General features: G+C 40.6%; 1 protein-coding gene across 2 annotated transcripts in view; it reads left to right on the forward strand.

Moving 5' to 3' along the window:
* Positions 1-22,253, forward strand: part of FAM227A (family with sequence similarity 227 member A) — a 55,051-nt gene that overhangs the window by 13,362 nt on the left and 19,436 nt on the right. Inside the window, exons 3-9 of one of the 2 annotated variants that reach the window (XM_073642703.1) lie at positions 2,745-2,830; positions 9,706-9,799; positions 10,571-10,674; positions 12,926-13,063; positions 13,565-13,663; positions 14,521-14,625; positions 20,990-21,119. In XM_073642703.1, the coding sequence (XP_073498804.1) occupies positions 2,745-2,830; positions 9,706-9,799; positions 10,571-10,674; positions 12,926-13,063; positions 13,565-13,663; positions 14,521-14,625; positions 20,990-21,119 (756 nt within the window). The remainder of the gene's footprint in view (positions 1-2,744; positions 2,831-9,705; positions 9,800-10,570; positions 10,675-12,925; positions 13,064-13,564; positions 13,664-14,520; positions 14,626-20,989; positions 21,120-22,253) is intronic. The other variant, XM_073642704.1, reaches the window with a different exon arrangement.

Here is a 22,253-nt window from a genome sequence, read left to right on the forward strand (position 1 = left end):
AACATTGCAATAAAATGCAATAATGGGCGATCAAAACATCGGATCTACCCCAAAATGGTATCAATAAAAACTTCAGCTCAGCACGCAAAAAATAAGCCCTCGCCTGGCCCCAGATCTCAAAAAATGGAGACGCTACGCGTCTTGGAAAATGGTGCCATTTGTTTATTTTTTTAAGCAAACTTTGGATTTTTTTTTCACCACTTAAATAAAAAATAACCTATACATGTTTGGTGTCTACAAACTTGTAATGACAGGAGAATAATAATGGCAGGTCAGTTTTAGCATTCAGTGAACGTGGTAAAAAAAATAAAAAAAACATCTGTGGTATTGCACTTTTTTTGCAATTTCACCGCACTTGAATTTTTTCCCGTTTTCCCGTACATGATATGGTAAAACTAGTAATGTTGTTCAAAAGTACAACTCATCCCGCAAAAAATAAGTCCTCAAACGGCCATATTGACCAAAAAATAAAAACGCTATGGCTCTGGGAACAAGGGGAGCAAGAAACAAAAATGCAAAAACGGAAAATCCCAGGGTCCTTAAAAATAAAATGAGGAGAATCATATTGCAAGGTCATTTTTACCACTCAATATACGCAGTAAAAACAATTCCCTCCCCAAAAATGTCAGAATTTCATTTTTGTTTTTTTGTTTTTTTAAATTTCACCACACTTGGAATTATTTTCCCAGTTTCCAGTACACTATGTAGTAAAATGAATGGTGTCATTAAAAAGTGCAACTTGTTCTGCAAAAAACAAACCCTCATACGTTTATGTTTTCGGAAAAATACAAAAGTAATGGGTCTTTTTAAGAAGTGGTGGAAAAAAGAAAATGCAAAACCAGATATTGGCCGTGGTGGGAAGGGGTTAAACAATGGATACCTTACAGGTTACAGTTAGTCAATGGATCTCGCGTCAGGAGCAGACGCTTATATCAACTTATTATAAGTGGACAATTCTAGCCAAAAGATTAGCTTGTCCATGGTGGATACCCCTATAAGAATCCTAACCCCTCCTGACATCTGCCGTACATGTACAGCCCATGTCTGGTGCAGGCTCAGCAGCTGAGACTGTTCCACACACGCCGGATGCTGGCCGTGTTACATAGCCAGAATCCACCTCTAAAGCCTCATTCAGACGTCCGTCTTTAAACACGTATGTGAAAAAATGGTGCTCATCTGATTAGTATTTCGTTAGTGTGTCCATTTGTACCATCAGTGTTTTCTTCAGTGTTGGATAAATAAATAAATTACAAAGCTTCTCCTATAAATTACAATGTTAATCACAGACGGCACCCTGATGCCATCCGTGTACTGTCCGTGATTTTCTCCCACCCATAGACTTGTATTGCCACTTTTCATCCATCACACCATGAAACAAATCAGACTTGTCTCTGTGATTTTTACACAAACTCATGATCCGCAGAAAAACACGGACATTGGAACAGTTCCATAGACCATAATGTCCAGTTAGCCTTTTTTTCTCAGTTTTTTTGTGTTGTTCCACAACACACAAAGGAAATAAACATGTATATAACGAAACCTGTAATTGCAATAATTTTCTGGGAGAAATACTTCATTTTCTGGAACCATTTCAAGGGTGCCAACACTTTCGGCCATAACTGTATGATGTGTCCAAAGTAGGCAAGTCGTAGCATGGTGATCCTTGCTTCAAGTGACATGTCTGGCTTGATTTGTTCCAAAATTGGTTTATTTGTTCTTCTTGCCATCCATGGCATCCTTCTTTCATCACCACATTTCAAAGGCATCGATTCTTCTGTCTTGTTTCTTTATTGTCCAGGTTTCGCATCCGTATGTTTCCAAAGAAAATACCAAACTATGTACAAGCCATATCTTAATCGCCAGTAAAATGTTCCTCGATTTGAAGATCGTGTCCAGTGACTTCATTGTTGATTTGCCCATAGCTGTTCTCTGATTGACTTCCAGTGTCGTTGCTGCATCTTGAGTGATCATTGATCAGAGTAGGTTGAAGTCCTTTATAACTTCCAGTTCATCGCCGTCCATCACAAATGTATCCTGGTTGTACTTAGCAGTGGTCATTATCTTTGTCTCCTTTTTATTGAGTAGCAGTCCCATGTTCAAGCTTTTCATCTTGACACTACGTAATAAGTCCTTCATTCCATCTACACTTTGCTATCAATGTTGTATAGTCTGAATATTTAAGATTATTCATGAATCGTCTAGCAATTTTGATTTCTTCTTTGACGGCAAGTCATCAAAATAGCTTCTACATATAAATTGCAGAAAAATGGTGACCGGATGCAAGCTTGTCTGACGCCTCGCTCTACTTTGAACCATGCTGTGTTGCCATGTTTTGTTCATACTGCTGCTTCTTGGTCGATGTAAAGGTTCGTAATGAGGCCGATCAGATGGTTCGGCACTCCCATATCCTTCATGGTATTCCAAAGTTTCTGGTGATCAACACAGTCGAAGGCTTTGCTGTACTTTATGAAGCAAAAATAGATTTCCTTGTTGTATTCTTTGGCCTTTTCCATTATCCATCTAATGTTAGCAATCACATCTTTTGTTCCTCTACCTTTTCTGAATCCTCTGTCAAAGTAAGGCTGTAACCATCTTTGTAAGATCTTCAGTTGTATTTTACTGGCAGGAGGCATGAGCGCAATAGTATGATAGTTTCCACAGTCGGTAGCATACATGTAGTAAAAGTAGTTGCAAAAAAACATTCCAGGATCCAAAGTAATTGTTATCTTTAACATACTTGTCAGCCTTCCTTGTTGGCTCTGTGGAATCAGTAACCCAAAAGATTGCAGATCTGGAGCAGCCCTTCAACAATTTTGACACTGATGATCTGGTAAGGTTAAAGAGATGGTCCACTACATTGTATAATGCGCCCATCGATTTACACCTTTTAACTAAGTATTTTTGTAAATTCCTTCTGCCTCCATTTGTGCCTATGAGCGGCGCTATCACTGACCGCTCAGTCCGCATCACGTGACCCCGCATGCAGCAGCTGATGTCATGCCAAATTCCAGATTTCCTGGATTCTCCCAGGTGTGACCCAGTCATACACATTCCCCTGATTGACTGGGCTGTGGGTGATGTTTCACCGCACGCCACAGCCCACTATCCAGGCGGACTTTTCCTCTCTGCTCTGCTTTCATTGGCCGCAAACGCGTGCTGGATACTAGGCTGTGACGTTCGGTGAAACGCCACCCACAGTCCAGTCAATCGGGGGGATGCGTGCGACTGGGTCACGCCTGGGAGAATCCAAGAAATCCGGAAGTTGACGTGTCGTCAGCGGCAGCTGCAGCCGGGGTCACGTGATGTGGACTGAGCAAGCAGCGATAGTGCCTCCCACAGGCACATATGGAAGCAGAAGGAATTTACAAAAATACTAGGTTAAAAGATGTAAATAGATGTGGGCATTATATAATGGAGTGGACCATCTCTTTAAGTATGTTGTCCTTTATTCTTTCATAACAATTTTGTGTGGATCACAATGAAGACAAACTCAAAGGATACTGAGTTTGTTTGGCTAAGCAAAAACAAACTTTACAGGTAAAATTAATGTACTAAAAATAACAAAATCAGCCATACCTAGTGACTCCAATAAATTGAGCGCTGGCGGCTGCAATGGTCTGTGTCAGGACTGGAACCTTTGGTCACTTTGCCTAGCCTTGTGATTAGCTACAGCAGTCCGGTTACTGGAATGGCACATCATAAGATGTGTCTTCAGATCATGAGCCATTCCAGTAGCCTGACTGCTGCATGAACTGTTCTGTATCCACAGAAATAATTTGGTCTTTAGTCCAACCACCATTGCTAATTATGACTGATTTTGCCTTACTAGGTGGGAAAATATTAATTTCTATTTCTCCAAGACCAGTCAGATACACTGGTTTAAATTATTTATTTATTTAAGTTTAAAGGGAACCTGACAGCAAACACATGCTGCGCAATCTGCAGGCAGTATGTATCTGACACTAACTAAATGATCTTAGCGTTTCAGAGAAAAACATACTTTAAAATCTGTCGGGGACTGAGTCGCACAGGCGACTAGTCGCACAGGCGGGTCCCTGGCAGCTTCTCCCATGTTTGCTGCTCTGGAGTGACTGGTCTCTCCCTATATGTGCACGCAGGCAGAGACCTGTCACCTCAGGGCAGTGGGCTGGAAGAAGCAGCCACGGGAATTTATATTTATTTTTCAGGCACTTTAATTGCCAGCAGATTAGTGGGGATCCAGGTCCAGACACCCCCACCTGTCATTCAGAAGACCTCTGAGAAGTGCACTGCTCGAAGCACACAGGTCCTGACTGAGTGAGTGCACCTTGTGAAGGTTTTCTATTTAATTTGCACTCTGCTTTGTGTGCTTGCTCAGAAGGAGCTATGCGCCACTGCTTCCCACTTATCAGACTTTTGAGCAATCGGTTGGAGTCTCAGGATCCAGACACCCACTTATCTGCCTGAAAAATTAGAAAAAAATGTTCAACGTTTACTACTCTTCTGCCTTTTAAGGAAAGGGTCCCAGTCTCATTGCATGTATGTCAATCATGACCTTGGGTGAGCAGCCTCCTGGCATTGGGCTGTGCGCAGTATTTGTCTGTATACGGTAGTTATTTTAACTATTTGCTCTTCTTGAAGTGTAGTCTTTCCTGGGATTTAAGCTCACAACCTCTAGCATGACAGAGAGCTTAGTAGCGAACCACAGGCTGCTAAGAGGATTTTCTCTATCAATCTAAGTAGTATTAGTCTTTTTTTACATTCATATTATACGGTACGTAGTGATACAACTACAGTATGTGTTCCAGTACATCTCTATATTAAAATATGCGTTAAATAAAAATGATTTTTTTCCCTAGAAATTTACTAAAAATAATGAAAAAAATAATTTCAATTACAAATTTTTAATAGTTTTTTAAAAATAAACTTCATAAATCATCAAATAACATGGGCATATATAGTATCCCTGTAGTCAAAACAACCTGTATAATACACTGAAAAAATTACTGAATATGTTCCTATTGAAATTTGCACATTGTAGATTCAGACTAAAGACAGCAAAGTCACAAAAGAACATACATGGAAACAAGGAATAAAGAAATGTGTGAAACAAGCCAGAAAATGTGTTAAACTTTAGATTCTTCAAAGTACCCCCCCCCCTTTTTTCTCTAATGACAGCTGCACACATCAGGTAGTCACCTGGAATGGCTTTCATGAATTTATTTGATCATCTGGAAATACTTTCAAGTCTAATTGAATTCTACATGAATATCGCAAAAATCCACATTCACTTTCATTCGGATTTAGAAAGATGGCTGCCATTTTCTGGATTTTAAAGGGTCATCAAAAGGTTAAAAAAAACAACACGTATACTCACCTCTCCAGTCCCTCCGCTCCTCACTGTCACCCGTCCCTTCCTTGTCACATCATCTTATTAATGCCGCTTATGGCCCTTTTTATGTTAGGTCAGGACTTCCGGCTCTGATGCGGCCCAGGACATTTCAGTGCCTTCATGCACAAGGTCACGCTGCACAACGTAACCTCTTAACGTTGTGACCTTATGACCTTACACTCACTCGCGCTGAACTGTCCCGGGCCTCATCAGAGCTGGAAGTCCCAGTCTAGGGTGAAGAGACCTGGGGAATAAGCACTCGCGGTGACAGGAGATGCGTCGAGGAGCTAGAGAGGTAAGCTGTAAGGTGAGTATAGGCATTTTTTACATATTATGTTTATTATGCTCTGGGGTCTGTAGAGACCTCGGAGCATAATAAGGAACATTCAATATGCAGACAATAACTTCTACACAAATCGAATTTAATGGGAAAATCTGCACGAACAGGCCAACTTGAATTCTACCTGATCTGCCCATCTCTAATTGGAAGACATTCCAGGTGACTACCTGATAAAGCTGCCTGAAAGAATGACAAAGGTTGTAAAATGGTTAGTGGAAAATAAGGGGTGTATTTTTGCGAAATCTAAGGTTTAACAGATATTCTGTTTTTTTTTTTCTCACGTTTATTTCTTTACTCATTGTTTCATATGTGTTCCTTCCTGGTTTTGCTGCTTAGAATTTGAATATACAATGTGCACATTCCAATAAGAACAAGGAAAACAACAGCATGAACAGGTGTGTCCAAACTTTTGACTGATACCGTATGTTAAGTCTATGTACGCATGTTATATATGCTTGTGTAAATGTAAGTGCTATTTATACACTGTGCAGAATTATTAGGCAAGTGAGTATTTTGACCACATCATCATTGTTATGCAAATTTGCCATCTCCAAGCTGTATAAACTTGAATACTTATTAGATGAACAGAACAGGTGATGTGTATTTGTGTAACAGGTGTGGCCTATGGCTATCATCTCCCTTCATCAAGGTGTGCAGAGTTATTAGGCAGCTTGTTTTTCTCAGGAAAATGCCAAAAGAAAGATTTATCCATCTCTGAAAAGTCAAAAATTGTTAGAAGTCTTGCAGAGGGATGCAGCACACTAGAAATTGCTAAGCTATTGGGGTGTGGTCACAGAACTATCAAAAGTTTTGTTGTAAATAGTCAACAGGGTCGCAAAAGACATATGAAAAAAGAATAACTGTCAAAGACTTGAGAAGAATCAAATGTGAAGTGACCAGAAACCCATTCTCCTCCAGTATCGTCATATTCCAGAACTGCAACCTCCCCAGAATGCCCAGATGTACGAGGTGTTCTGTGCTCAGAGTCATGTCCAAAGTATGCAAGGCTGAAAACCAACCACTACTGCGCAAAACACAGAAGCTGAAATGTCAAGACTGGATCAAGAAATATCGGAAGACAGATTTTTCAATGGTTTTATGGACTGATAAGGAGAGTGATTCTTGCAGGACCAGATGGATGGGCTGTGGCTGGATCAGTAATAGGCACAGACCTTCACGTTGATTGGGAAACCAGGAAGGTGGAGTTGGACACTGCTATGGGTTGGTATTATTAAAGATCAGCTAGTTGGACATTTTTGAGTTGAACATGGACTCAAAATCAACTCCCAAACCCACTGTCAGTTTTTAGAAGACACTTTCTTCGAGCATTGGTACAAGAAAATGTCTGTGTTTTTCAAGAAGAGCATGATTTTTATGCAAGACCATGCTCCATCAAATGCATCAAAGTCTGTACTGCTTGGCTGCCAATAAAGGCCTTAAAGATGAAATAATAATGACATGGTCCCTTCCTCAGCTGACCTAAACCCTATTGAGAACTTGTGGGCCCTTCTTAAATGGGAAATTTACAGTGAAGGAAAACAGTACACCCCTCTGAACTGTGTCTGTGAGGCTGTGGTTGGTGCTACCCAAAAAGTTGATCATCAGCCAATTAAGAAACTGACAGACGCCTTGGATGGAGCTTATTATTGGTATTGAAAAGAAGGGTGACTATAGTGGTCACTGGTATTGTTTTTAGAAACGTTAGAAATTATTTTTTGTCCATTTTGAGTTGTTTATTATTCTCACTTTAAAGAGAACCTGTCACCTGATAAAATGCTATTATCCTGCAGATATGGGGTTAGTCTGCAGGCTAATAGCAGTGCTGACCTGCCCGGTGCCTGCAATTAGCCAAACACTGCAGGCAACGGGCAGGTTAGTAATGCTATTAACCTGCAGAGTAACCCCATATCTGCAGGTTAATAGCATTTTTTCTGGTGACAGATTCCCTTTAACAGATGAAATTAAACAATTGAGATGCGAAAATATATGTGTTGTATAAGAATTCTGCACACTAATAGTTGCCCAATAATTTTGCACACAGATATTTTTTTAAGCAAGACAAAACCTCACTTTTACTTTCTTAAATAATCGAGTTTCAAGTTTATTCATCTTTTGGATTGACAAACAGCCCTATAGTTGTTCAATAATAAAATTAATCATCAGAAATCCAAATAAAAAAATCAATAAAACAATTTAACATTACAAAATCGTGTGAATTTCAGCCAAATATAACATATTCAGTCTTACATTAATATGTGACAATATCAGGTGAATAAAGGCAAATCAAGCAAAAGATGACAAAAATAAAAATATTTTATGTGATTGAACACCTCCAGGATTCAAATAGGACGAGCGATTCTAAGCGATACCATTCATATAATCTATCTAGCACAATCACACTGCCCTCCATCCCCTCCACTGCTATAAATAATGATTTAAGTGCTTTTGCGGTAAGTTAGCTACATTTATGCTATGTTTATGGTAGTGAATGTAAGATATGAATGAGTAGTATCCTACTACCATCAGGTTATCCTTTAGTTCAGTGTTCCCCAACTCCGGTCCTCAAGGCCCACCAACAGGTCATGTTTTCAGGATTTCCTTCCTATTACACAGGTGATGGAATTATTGCCTGTGCAGGTGATGGAATTATCACCTGAGCAATACTAAGGAAATCCTGAAAACATGACCTGTTGGTGGGCCTTGAGGACTGGAGTTGGGGAACCCTGCTTTAGTTGATTTCACCACTACACAGGTAGTAAGCTTTTTTCTACAGTTGTTTTTTTTAAAGAAGATACCCCCAAAATTACAATATGGTTTTAAAATATTGTATGTAATAGTTACTAATGTAATTTTAAAATCTTCCTTGTTTTACACATATCTCCCCCACAGAATGCCCCAAACAGGCTCTAGTTACACTCCAGTTGCCATTGGAACCATCTTGCTGTAGTTCTAGTGCTCATGGTCAACCATATACAGTGAAGTATCTCTCATAGCCATCACAGCTCTGCTCTGCCTCCAACAATGACAAAGTGTATCCTACGTTTATTATATACTCTATGCCTCTATGGACTGTCTGTCTCTGTTGGTACCCTGCCTGCCTAATGTTATCTTTTGCATTAGTGTCTATGGGTTTTTACATCCTTGTTATATGGTTCCTCTCAGAGCTCATCTTTCCTGCACCGTGGAGCTTGTAATTACAAGGAAGTGCCGTGGTGAAGTGTGTCTGTTTTTTGGCCACTGCTGACTGATCAAGGATGTGAAACTACAAATCCTGCTCTGTTGATGCATATGACAGTGGACTATCTTCTGCCATATGCATCAACAGAGTGTGCATAACCATTTCACGTCACTGTTTTGTCAGCAGCAGGTAAAAAACACATCTCAACTCTGCTCCGCCTAGTAAGCTGCAAGCTCCATTCAGCGCATTAGAGTCAGCCACTGTATACTGATGTAAATGATAGAAGATAAAATAGTTCAGTCAGGGTTCTGTATAAGGCCATACAGCGCTCAGGAGCATAAGGTGTATTATACACTTATCTTGATGATAATTTAGATTGGGGTTAGTCAAGAGCATAGGAGGAGGTAGAGGTCTGCAGCACTGAGCAGAAGAAAGTGCTACTGGGAAATGTAGTTATAACAGTGTAAGACTAGGACTGCCCATTCAGCTACATGAATCTGGATGCACAGCGTGTTAGATAGAGATTAAAATAAATACACAATGGTAAAAAAGAAAAGTTATGTTGGTCTTAGTCTGTATATTAGCAATAAGTATGCATTTACTGCGCTTTGTGAAAAATAACATGATTGTGGGTATAACCATTTAAACAAATATTTATTCCATATTAATTCATGTGCATAATTGCAAAAAACAGCACTTGTCTACCTTATAAAGATAATAAATTTACTAGAAAAGCCATTAGAAAGTCGTTTAAAGCTCAGTTGTGTGTCAAGCATCACATCTTAGTTAATATTTCCCATCATTTGCTTAATCTAGGTGATTGAATCTCCAGAGACATACCAGACATTATCCAATGCTGGATGTTTTACACTGTGGCTTAATCCTATGGAACAAAGCAAAAAGAGTAAAGGTACTTTGGGTGTGCATTGTGGAAGAACTCACCCCACACTGAATTTGGTGGCATTCACTGGCTTTTGTAAATTTTGTTTTCAGATATTAGTTCACACGCTACTAATTGAAATATTATATAATAATATTATATATAATTATATTTTATACAAAATTAAATATATATACATATATACAGTGGTGTGAAAAAATCCTCTTTGTGTACAGCAGTCAATATCACATTCAGATCAGAGTTAAAGCACCACTCCAGCATTTTTTATTGCAGCACTGGAGTGGTGCTTCTAATCTAAGGTCTCTGGCCTTAGTCTTATACTTATCCACCACCATCTTCACCTTCTATTGCTGCTGCTCTGGTCGGACTTCAGCAGTTTGTGACCTGCCGGATCTCTCCAGTTGTTTGCTGGGCGGGCCAGAGGTCCCTTTTTAATGCAAGTCTAAGAGATCCTTGTTCTGGCTCCCATAGACTTGCATTGAGAGCTTTTAACCGTTACTTCTGAAGTCCAGCCAGTCAGAAGTTGCGGTAACAAGATGGTGCTGTGGGACCGGAGCGATGCTGATAGCAGGTGAAGACAGTGGCTGGTAAGACTACGGGCAGGGACCTTAGATTAGAAGCACCACTCCAGTGCGGAAAACCCCCCACTGAAGTGGTGCTTTAATTTGTTCCTGTTCTCGCTGGTTCTAAAAATAAACAAAATTCAATATTGAACATGAACTTTTCTAGATAAGTGATACATCTCTCTAATAATTTCATTTGTATTTATGTGATTTACAGAATGTAATGAGAAAGAGGTGGAGAAATTCACATGCAGATACCCGATATTTATGACAAAAACAGACTATGCAAAATGTCCAAAAGCACAAGAAAGAACCAAGAAAGTAAGAAAAATCCATAAAACATTCACGATGCATTTGGGTATGTGCATACAATGTCTTTTTGAGGGGGATTCCGCCTGGAAGTCGCATGAAAAAGCGTCGCAAAAAAAAAAAAGAACATTGTGCACAGCAGTGTAAAAACGGCATTGCTGTGCACATGTTCTGTCTTGTTACTTCTTTTAACCACTTCAGGGTGCTGAAACTGTCAAGCAGTTAATAGTCGTAAGATGAGCATCCTTCAGGCGGATTCTGCCAGGAAACTGCACGCAGCTATAGTGTAATATGAAGAGAAAAGATGCCGGTGGCAGAGCCATCTCGAAAATAAATTGCAAAATTACTTCCAGAAAAAGATCACTTTCTTTTTCCTGAAGAGGTTTTGCCTAGAAAGACTTAGTAGCTCTGCCACCGGAAAGATAAAGTTGTGTGCACATAGCCTATAACTGTTTATGAGTTATTATCCCATGTTTATCACCATAGGTGTCACATGAACTTCCTGAGTCAAAATGAAAAACTGGGACCCCAACTTTACATGTAAAGAAACTGTCAGGTCACTTAAAGCACCAGTTCACAAGTTAAAAAAAGGGAAACTCTGCACCCCATGTTCATTTGTATACCGTATATTACCATACATAATAAAAGAGCACAGAAATGTCAATGCACAGAAATGATTCTTGAAGGAAAAAAAGTATTCCTGTGATTTTATTTGCATTTTCTCATCTATTAGCAGATAGTAACGTGAATGCAGAGAATGTATTGCAATACTCATCGCTTGCCATCCTCGACCATTTTCTACGGTACTCTGGTCTCCTCTGGCGTCATGTGACCAAATTTCTAACGTCCCAGATCACTGAGTGTCTTCTGTGCGGAGCGGCAGTTACTGTCTGTATGCAAGTCCTTGAGACTCAGAACGGGGCTAGCGTGCCTTGTTTGGAATCTCAAATTTACATTGATAAAATTTAAAGAGAACCTGGCAGCACTATTTTGCATGTTAACGTAAAGGCATGGCCATAATGGCGCTGTTATACAGATTACATAGATACCTTTAGTGTAGAAATCCGCATGGTGGTTTTTCTGTAATCAGCTTTTGAAGTTTTGGTGTAATGCACTTTTGCTGCACTGGGGCGGGACTGTGAGTAGGGTCTTTGGCTCCTTCTTGCGTCACTCCATCTGCCTCTGGTGTCTGCATCTGCCTCCTGTTTGAAAGTTTGCTCTGGCCCCATCCTTGCCGTGTGCGACGCTTGCACAGATTGATCTCCCAGCAGTCTTCAATAAAATGGCACTGGAGGTGGCACATTCACAGATTGAGACCTCGGCTCAATGATGGCCTCTGGGAGAATGGCCACTGGCACCATTTTATTGAAGACTTCAGGGAGATCAAACTGCTCAAGCACCACCCAAGGCGAGGGCTGCGTTGGCACAAACTTTCAAACAGGCAGATACTACATGTGGATTTCATCTCTAAAGGTATCTATTTAATTTGCATAAAGCGCCATTATTGCCATGCCTTTACTTTAACATGCAAAATTGTGCTGACAGGTCCTCTTTAAAAAGTGTCCTCTGCTCCACTCAGGAGACACTGTGTGATTCGACAGGTCATAGATGTGGTCACGTGACCCTGGAGCGCACCGGAGCGTCGCTGGAAGCAACAGAAGACAGCAACCGGTGAGTATTGCAATACACTCTCTGTATACACTTTGCTATGTGCTAATAGATGGCAAAATAAACAAAATCATTGTAGTGCTCTCTTTTAAAGGGAACTTGTCACCAGGTTTTCCCCATATAAAGTAGGACCAGCACCTTTACGCCCTTATATACAGCATTCTAGAATACTGTATATATACTGAATATGTAGCCAATCAGCTCTGCAAGGCAAAAAAATAGCTTTAATTATACTCGCCTATCAGGTCTGATGGGCATCTCTGGCCTTGATCCGGCGCATCCTTTCTTGTTGCGATGCCGTCCTCCTTCCGTTTTTCATGTGGATGACGCAGCCTACATCATCCACACAGCTCCTCCATAACGCTCCTGCGCAGGCGCACTTCTCTGTGCTGCCGAGAGCAGAACAAAGCACTGTAGTGCGCATGTGCAGGGAAAGGCCACAGAGTGCCGGCGAATGCACTCTATAATACTTTGCTCTGTGGATAAGTGATAAAACATAATTTAATTGTATGTGGATCACTACCTAAACAGGAATTCACAAAATAAAAAGTTTTGATGATAATTCACTAATATATATCTTTAATATGTTTATTAGGAAATTAAACCCAAACTAGTTGAATTATACCAGTTTCCAGGATTTTCACATTGTGGCCCTTTGCCTTTGCCACATGATATATCACCACGTACCATTATTGAAAAAGTGGTATCAGCCCATAAGAATACTGGGGCAAAGGTAAGTGTGCATATCATACTATATTCAGTACTGCTGTATATCAGATTTCCCTATACAGTGCCATACCATACCCAGCAAGTGCTTGTATACAGTTAGTTCAGTCCAGCCTCTCTGCCCTGCAATAAGGCCTATCTGTTAGATGAAAGCCTGTCAAACCCATAGATTTCAACAAGACTGGCCAACTGTCTGACATGTAGGGGAGAGAAGGATCACTGGAATTTAAATGCCCAACCCTTTTGTTTAAAGGGGACACAAGCTGCTGCCAGAGGTGTAGGACACAATAACTGAAGCCACATTGAACCCATTATAGTCAATAGCGTCCATCTAGCGTTGTTGGGTCATGTCACAAATCTGTTTCCATCATTAATTCCATTTTTCTGTTTCTGTAAAACAGCGGAAAAAAAGAACTCAGAACAGCGTGAACCTAGGCTAATCTGTTGTTAATTGTTTGGGGAAACTAGAAATGAATTTTAAGCATGTTATTGGCCTTCCTATCACCAGATTTGCTCCACCAAGGAACTGCATCGAATTCTTCGTACTGCCGTCTTCCAGAAGATCCTTCTGGACTGCTATTGGTGGATTTTTCTACACAGATACATAGTAAGGTTTGAAAATCAGATTTACAGGTTACAAAGCAAATAAGTTATAAATAATATAAGTAGCATGAATCTGCCATTGTACATGTGATTTTTCCTATTTTAGTATTTTCTTCCATACTTGTATTTTCTGCACATCTACACCTATTCATTGGATTAGGGGTGGTTCTGCAGTACCCCACTATAGTCACTATGCAGTTGATGCAGCTGTGTGGTTCCACTCCTCAAATGAGCAAATCTAGTCTATGCAGGCACTGAGAACAGCTGGGCAGGGTGGGTGCCGGCTGTCGCACCCCCAACCAATCAGATATTGATAATCTATCCCAGTGTTTCCCAAACTCCTCCCCGGCCCCCAACAGATCATGCTTTCAGGATTTCCTTAGTATGGCCCACATGAGAGCACCTGTGACAATTTCAGATGATGCCTTAATAACAATTCCATCACTTGTGCAATACTAAAGAAATCCTGAAAACATAATGTGTTGGAGGCCATGAGGACTGGAGTTTGGGAAAGGCTGATCTATCCGAAGGCAATGTTCACACGTTCAGTATTTGGTCAGTATTTTACAACAGCATTTGAAAGCCAAAACCAGGAGTGGTTGATAAATACAGAAGTGGTGACGTGTTTCTATTATACTTTTTTTTGTGATTGCTCCACTCCTGGCTTTGGCTTTAAAAATACTGAGGTAAAAAAACTGACCAGATGCTGAACGTGTGAACGTGGCCTTGGGATGGGCCATCAATAAAAAGTACCAGACAACTCTTAACTTTTTATGAAAACTGTTGTGAAGAAAAAAAAAAAAAGTTATCATATTTGTTGGCATGATTAGCTTGTAGTGTGTGATTATTATTTTTTTGTAGCCTAATGCAGAATGCCAAAGTAAGCTGTTTGACCGGGTTGCAGAGAACTACATCCAGTTGCTTACTTTGTGTCAAGGTTCCTATCATGGGGATGCTTTCCTTAACGTAAGTGTGTGTTCTTGGTGACGATAAATCATTGACTAACGCTCCAGTATGTCACTAGCCTAATGATGACTTAAATCAAACAAATCTAGCAACATATAGTAAGTAATAGCATTTTATTGAGGTTATTGAGGTAACACTTAACTTGTTTCTGACATATGGTTAAAGGGTTTTCCCACGAACAAAAGTTAATTTTATAGCTCTTTGAATAATACTAGCTTCCACAATTGAATGTATTTAAATAAAATGTTCCTGTGCTGAGATAATCTTATAAATGTTCCCGTGTGTAATGGCTGTGTCTGACCGTACAGGACATGGTCTGATCATACCACATCTCCTGGGCAGGGGAGGAAGCAAAAAAGTATACAGACATTTCAGCCAGGGATTGCAGCTTATTCTTTCTTTGAAGTAAAACATTGTTTAAAAACAGGCAGGAAAATGTTTTACCTCACAAAAAGAATCAGCTGCAATCCCATGCTGTCCTGTCTGTATACTCTTTTGCTTCCTCCCCTGCCCAGGAGCTGTGGTGTGATCAGATCGTGTTCAGTACACGGTCAGACACAACCATTACACAGGGGAACATTTATAAGATTATCTCAGCGCAGGAACATTTTATTTAAACACATCCAATTGTGGAAGTTATTATTATTCAAGATCTATTCATTAAAATTAACTTTCCTTCGTGGGAAAACCCCTTTAAGTCAAATGCCTGCTCCGTGACTTTGATGCGGGCTCAGGATCTGAGCCTGCATCTCTCCCAGCAGATGATGGCTATAATATTTAGCCATCATCTATCTCTAACAGCCACATGTGCAGCAGAGCTCCACCCAGGACTGTTAACCAGTAAATGGCCCTGTTAATGCCATTTACAAAGCAGCAGTAGGGAGACGTGTCATTCCGTGCTGCCATCGGTGCCATGTGATGTGATTGCAGAGCGAGGATGTGTTGCCATGATGGCTGGGGGTCTGCTGAAGACCCACGTGCCTGTCATGATTGTACTCCTGTGAGTGCCAGCTTCTGGCTGGTGTTCACAGGAGACCGTAATTTCTGATATATGCAGCAACACTGCGGCATTGCTGTACATAGCACAAGCCATCAGATTATCACAGATTCAAGTCCCCCAAGGAGACCAAACAAATACAGTGAAAAGTAAAAAAAAAAAGTTTTTTAAAAAATATATAAAGTTCTAATCACCCCAATTTTGCTGTATTAAAAATAAAGAACTAAAAAAATGATATCTCATATCAGTATGCCTGTAAAAGTCCAAACTATCAAAATATAAAATTAATTAACCCTTTTGGTAAGTCGCGTAATGAGAAAACAAATTTAAATGCCAGAATTATGGTTTTTCGTCCGCCTCAACACTGCATAAAATTGCTATAAGAGGTTATCAAAACATTTTATCTACCCCAAAATAGTATCAATAAAAATGTCAGCTCAGGGTGCAAAAAATAAGTCCTCAGACAGCCCCATAGACCAATAATTAAAAAAGTTGCGGGTTTTGAAAAATTGCGACACGAACAACATTTGTTTTTCCATATTTCCGTTTTATTCTTTGCCACTAATGAACAAAAACTCATGTTTGTTGTTTGTTTTTTTCTTTCAGCTGTCTGAGGTATTAGATGACAGTTGCTGCTCATACACCTCTATAGAGAGCAGACGTTCTGCTGCATGTTGAACTTTAAGGCATTTTTTCCTCGCAGAAATGCACCAAAAACGCTAGGTAATCCGTGTGCCAGCTAATGCAATGACTATTCTGATCTGCTGTGCACATGATCAGGAATTTTCCTGTCAGGATTGTCATTGTGTTTAAATCTGCAGCATTTCAATTCTTTGTGCATTTCTGCAGCGTTTTTCACCCATAGACTTGAATTGAGTCTGTCAATTGAGCAGCAAAAACGCAGGTATAAATATATTTACGGATTTGTTGCGGATGTTTGCTGCGTATTTGACTGACTCAATTCAAGTCAATGAGTCAAATACGCCGCAAAACAGCACAAAGAAGGGTACCCGGGCCAGGGAAGACTACTCCTCTTATCATCCAACGGCTGCCTTAGTGCGGTGTTATATATATATATATATATATATATATATATATATACAGTACAGACCAAAAGTTTGGACACACCTTCTCATTTAAAGATTTTTCTGTATTTTCATGACTATGAAAATTGTACATTCACACTGAAGGCATCAAAACTATGAATTAACACATGTGGAATTATATACTTAACAAAAAAGTGTGAAACAACTGAAAATATGTCTTATATTCTAGGTTCTTCAAAGTAGCCACCTTTTGCTTTGATGACTGCTTTGCACACTCTTGGCATTCTCTCGATGAGCTTCAAGAGGTAGTCACCGGAAATGGTTTTCACTTCACAGGTGTGCCCTGTCAGGTTTCATAAGTGGGATTTCTTGCCTTATAAATGGGGTTGGGACCATCAGTTGTGTTGTGCAGAAGTCTGGTGGATGCACAGCTGATAGTCCTACTGAATAGACTGTTAGAATTTGTATTATGGCAAGAAAAAAGGAGCTAAATAAAGAAAAACGAGTGGCCATCATTACTTTAAGAAATGAAGGTCAGTCAGTGCGAAAAATTGGGCAAACTTTGAAAGTGTCCCCAAGTGCAGTTGCAAAAACCATCAAGCGCTACAAAGAAACTGGCTCACATGAGGACCGCCCCAGGAAAGGAAGACCAAGAGTCACCTCTGCTTCTGAGGATAAGTTTATCAGAGTCACCAGCCTCAGAAATCGCAGGTTAACAGCAGCTCAGATTAGAGACCAGGTCAATGCCACACAGAGTTCTAGCAGCAGACACATCTCTTCAACAACTGTTAAGAGGAGACTTTGTGCAGCAGGCCTTCATGGTAAAATAGCTGCTAGGAAACCACTACTAAGGACAGGCAACAAGCAGAAGAGACTTGTTTGGGCTAAAGAACACAAGGAATGGACATTAGACCAGTGGAAATCTGTGCTTTGGTCTGATGAGTCCAAATTTGAGATCTTTGGTTCCCACCACCGTGTCTTTGTGCGACGCAGAAAAGGTGAACGGATGGACTCTACATGCCTGGTTCCCACCGTGAAGCATGGAGGAGGAGGTGTGATGGTGTGGGGGTGCTTTGCTGGTGACACTGTTGTGGATTTATTCAAAATTGAAGGCATACTGAACCAGCATGGCTACCACAGCATCTTGCAGAGGCATGCTATTCCATCCGGTTTGCGTTTAGTTGGACCATCATTTATTTTTCAACAGGACAATGACCCCAAACACACCTCCAGGCTGTGTAAGGGCTATTTTACCAAGAAGGAGAGTGATGGGGGGCTACGCCAGATGACCTGGCCTCCACAGTCACCAGACCTGAACCCTATCGAGATGGTTTGGGGTGAGCTGGACCGCAGAGTGAAGGCAAAAGGGCCAACAAGTGCTAAGCTTCTCTGGGAACTCCTTCAAGATTGTTGGAAGACCATTTCCGGTGACTACCTCTTGAAGCTCATCAAGAGAATGCCAAGAATGTGCAAAGCCGTCATCAAAGCAAAAGGTGGCTACTTTGAAGAACCTAGAATATAAGACATATTTTCAGTTGTTTCACACTTTTTTGTTAAGTATATAATTCCACATGTGGTAATTCATAGTTTTGATGCCTTCAGTGTGAATGTACAATTTTCAAAGTCATGAAAATACAGAAAAATCTTTAAATGAGAAGGTGTGTCCAAACTTTTGGTCTGTACTGTATATATATATATATATATATATATATATATATATATATTAAAAAAAACACCTTCCATTCTCACCTGTCCGCCTTCCTCCCGATGTCCCACGGTGACCTGACCACCCGGCAGCCGGCAATACACTGACGGAAGTGCGATTGCTCCCGGCAGTGTACATCGTTGCGCTGCCGGGACTGAGTTCATCAGCTGAGAGCTCCGGGACCTCACTTTACGTCACCGGTACTGCGTGGAAATTTTCCCATGCAACACTGATGCAGTAAATGAGGTCACCGCGGTGTATGGTTGACACCTCTTCATCACTAAACAAAGGGCTTGATGTCAGCGACACCTAATCCCATTAGCCCTAATTCACATTCATGCCATTTCTGGGGCAGCTGAGAGCTGCTATTTTTAGCCTAGGAAAAGGCCATTAAGCCAACATGTTCCCTGGCTATTAATAACAACTCACAGCTGTTTGGTTAGTGGCTGCGTCCCCACGATCAGCAACCAGCAGTCCTTTGGACGCAGCGTATTTTCGCTGCGTCCAAAATCCTGTGTTCTAATGCCGCACTTATTTTGTCAGTACATACGGATCCACCACAATGACATTTCAATCGGTCAAAATCTGCAACGAAGACTAGCGTCTCCGCTACAGAAATTTACATGCTGCCGGTGAGTTTTGGTATGTGCCCATAATCCGGAAATGCTGCGGGTTTGATGCTGCATGCTTATGCAGCGTCAATCCTGCAGCAGTTAGATGTTATAGTATAGCATTTCTAGAAATCCCATGTCCACTATGCTTGTGTCTGAGGCTGCGGATCACCCGCGGACACTGACATGCGAGGCGTCTTTCATGACTGCAGCTAGTCAATTTCTCTTGCGGAGTCGCTAGTCTCCGCAACAGAAATTTGACCACTAGAATGTATTCAATGTGGTAAATCTGCATGGTTCAGTGAACACATGCGAATTTACCTGCGTTCAATAGAACGCAGCAAAAATATGCTGCTTCCAAAGCGCTGATACATCCGGATCGTAGGTACATAGCCTAAAATTTAAAAAAATGGCGTGGGCTACTGTGTCATTTTCATAACCAGCAGAGGGAAAGCCAACCACTGGGGGGAAAGCCGGGAAAGGGGCCATTAGCCAAAAATGTTCCCTGGCTATTAATAACAGCCCACAGCTGTTTGCTTAGCCTTTACTGGCTAAATTACAGGGGGACCCCAGAAAAAAATTGACATATAAAATATAACCAGCAAAGGCTAGGCAGACAGCTGCAGGTTGATATTAATAGCCAGAGAAGGGGTTATGGATCCTGGCCCCCTCTGTGGCTAATAATATCAGCTCTCAGTGGCCCCAGAACTGGCGCATCCATAAGATGCGCTAAATCTGGCTCTTAGCCTCCGCTGTTCCCACTTGTCCTGGTGCGGTGGCAAGTGGGGTAATAGGGTTGGGGTTCATGTCAGCCTTGTATTAGCAGCTGACATGAAGCCCAGGTTAGTTATGAAGGGCGTCTATAAGATGCCCCATTACTAACCCCATAGTAAAGTTTTTTAAATAAAGACACGGCCAGAATAAAGTCTTTTATTTTAAATAAAATTCCACATGGTTTTAATCATTTATTTAAAAATAAAAAACACTGTACACTCACCTAATGCCTAATCCCCGATGCCCTTGTCTCTTGTAAGAAACCAAAAATAAAAAACAACCATATCCCCCACACACATCCAGTGTCCCACGACGATCTGGGTCACTTCTACAGCAGTCACACCACCAGTCACTAGTGTGACTGTTGTAGAGGACAGCACTCTATACACTGACAGAAGTGTAATCACTCCTGTCTGTGTATAGCACTGAGCTGCTGGGACTGAGGTCACTTGAGTTGCACTGGTGCTGTAAGTGAGGTCACCGGAGCTCTCAGCTGATTGAGCTCAAGTGACCTCAGTCTTGGCAGCTCAGTGATCGTGCTCCCGGCAGTGTATAGAGTGCTGCCAGGTGATCGGATCGCTGTGGGACACTTGGGATTACGGCGAACAGGTGAATATAAGGTGTTTTTATTTTAATATCGACTTATTTTAACTTTTTTTTCACACTGCGCACAGACACCGGCAATTCTGTGCGTTTATGACTCATTGACTTTAATTGAGTCAAGTCAAATACGCAGCTAACATCTGCAGCAAATACGCAAATATTTGTATACCTGCATTTTTGCAGCAGATTGACTGACTCAATTGAAGTCAATGGGTGAAAAAAGTTGCATAAACGCGCAAAGAATTGACATGCTGCAGATTTAAACGCAATGAAAATCCTGACAGGAAAATTCCTGATCATGTGCACAGCACTTCAGGATTGTCATTGCATTAGCTGGCACACAGATTACCTAGCATTTTTGGCTCATTTCCGCCGGGAAAAAATGCAGTGAAAATGCACCAAAAACACACTCTGTGCATATAGCCTTAGCATTTGGTAATTTTTTTTACCTCAGTATTTATAAGCCAAAACCAGGAGTGGGTGAAATATACAGAAGTGGTGACGTGTTTCTATTATACTTTTCCTCTGATTGTTCCACTCCTGGTTTTAGCTTACAAATACTGAGGTAAAAAACTCACCAAATACTGAATGTGAACATGGCCTAAATGTACTCTTCCGTTCCAAACAGGTTTTCCCATCTGTTCTGAGCCAGGCTGTATACTGCAGTTTTTGCTTTTCTTTTCCCCAATCGATGCACCAATTCCAATCAGATGATTTCAAAACTCAGCTGTGTAATCTATTGTGGCAATGGTTTGGAGGTAAGAAATGTCGGGTTTTCAATTTACTTTATATATATTTAATAGATTAAAAAAAAAAGTAAAATGAGATGTGCACTGAAAATGATCAATCTACCTACTGTAATTATATTGTGACATTGAATGTAAAACAAACATCTATAAAATGCAGGATTTGTAAAAGTTTTGTAGACTTTTTATAAAGACAAACGTGTTTTACCTTTGTACCGTATCCCAAGCACCATGCGCCATATCTGTCTCACAATAAAAATGTCCTTTGTTGTTCATACCTCCAAATTCTTATCATTTTACTTTTCTTCGGAGGCTGGGAAAGGATGCGTTATAGATAAAATGTTCTCATAGATATAATGGGGGAACCAGTTATTTCTAAAACTAAAAACTACCAGTAAGCCTGAATTCACATGAGCATATTTCACAGTCCGTATATAGACTGCAAATGTCAAAACCAGCGTCAGAGTGTCTCCCGAGCCAAACTTACAACATCATATGTGTCTATTAGGCTTCCTTCACACGTTCTGATAACATCGGTACTGGAAAAATAAGTACCGGTGTTATCTGTATCCATGTGTGTCGTCCGTGTGATACGTACTGGAATAAAATGTACAATAGAAATGACAGATGTTTAGGTGTTAAAGATGTGCAAAGATATAGATAGATTGATATATAGGAGGTAAATAGATGATAGAATAGATACCAAGCTAGATAGATATATAATTAGTGCTTTGCGTGTCTAGTTTAGTGTACATGTAAAAAATTACATGTGGTCCCCCCTGTTTTTGATAATCATCAATGGTAAAGCAGACAGCAGGGCCCTTCCCAGGCTAAAAATACCAGCAGACAGCCGTCCCAGAAGTGGGGCATCACATTAGATGCACCAATTCGGGTGCTTTGTCCGGCTCTTCCCAATTTGCCCTGGTGCGTTGGCAAATGGTGTAATGGTATTGGGATTGATGTCAGCTGTGATTTGTGAAAAATCAGACACTTCCATTACTAACCTAGTAATAAAAAAAAAAAAACACACATACCAAAAAATACTTTATTTGAATAACGACTTCCCCATACTATCCCTGGTTCACCAATTTATTGAAAAAAAAACCCAATGCAGCTCCGTCATAGTCCAACGAATTCAATGTAGTC

The sequence above is a fragment of the Phyllobates terribilis genome, unplaced genomic scaffold (assembly GCF_046119375.1).
Source record: "Phyllobates terribilis strain yellow unplaced genomic scaffold, ASM4611937v1 Scaffold_8__6_contigs__length_399053987, whole genome shotgun sequence".
Classification (NCBI taxonomy): Eukaryota; Metazoa; Chordata; class Amphibia; order Anura; family Dendrobatidae; genus Phyllobates; species Phyllobates terribilis.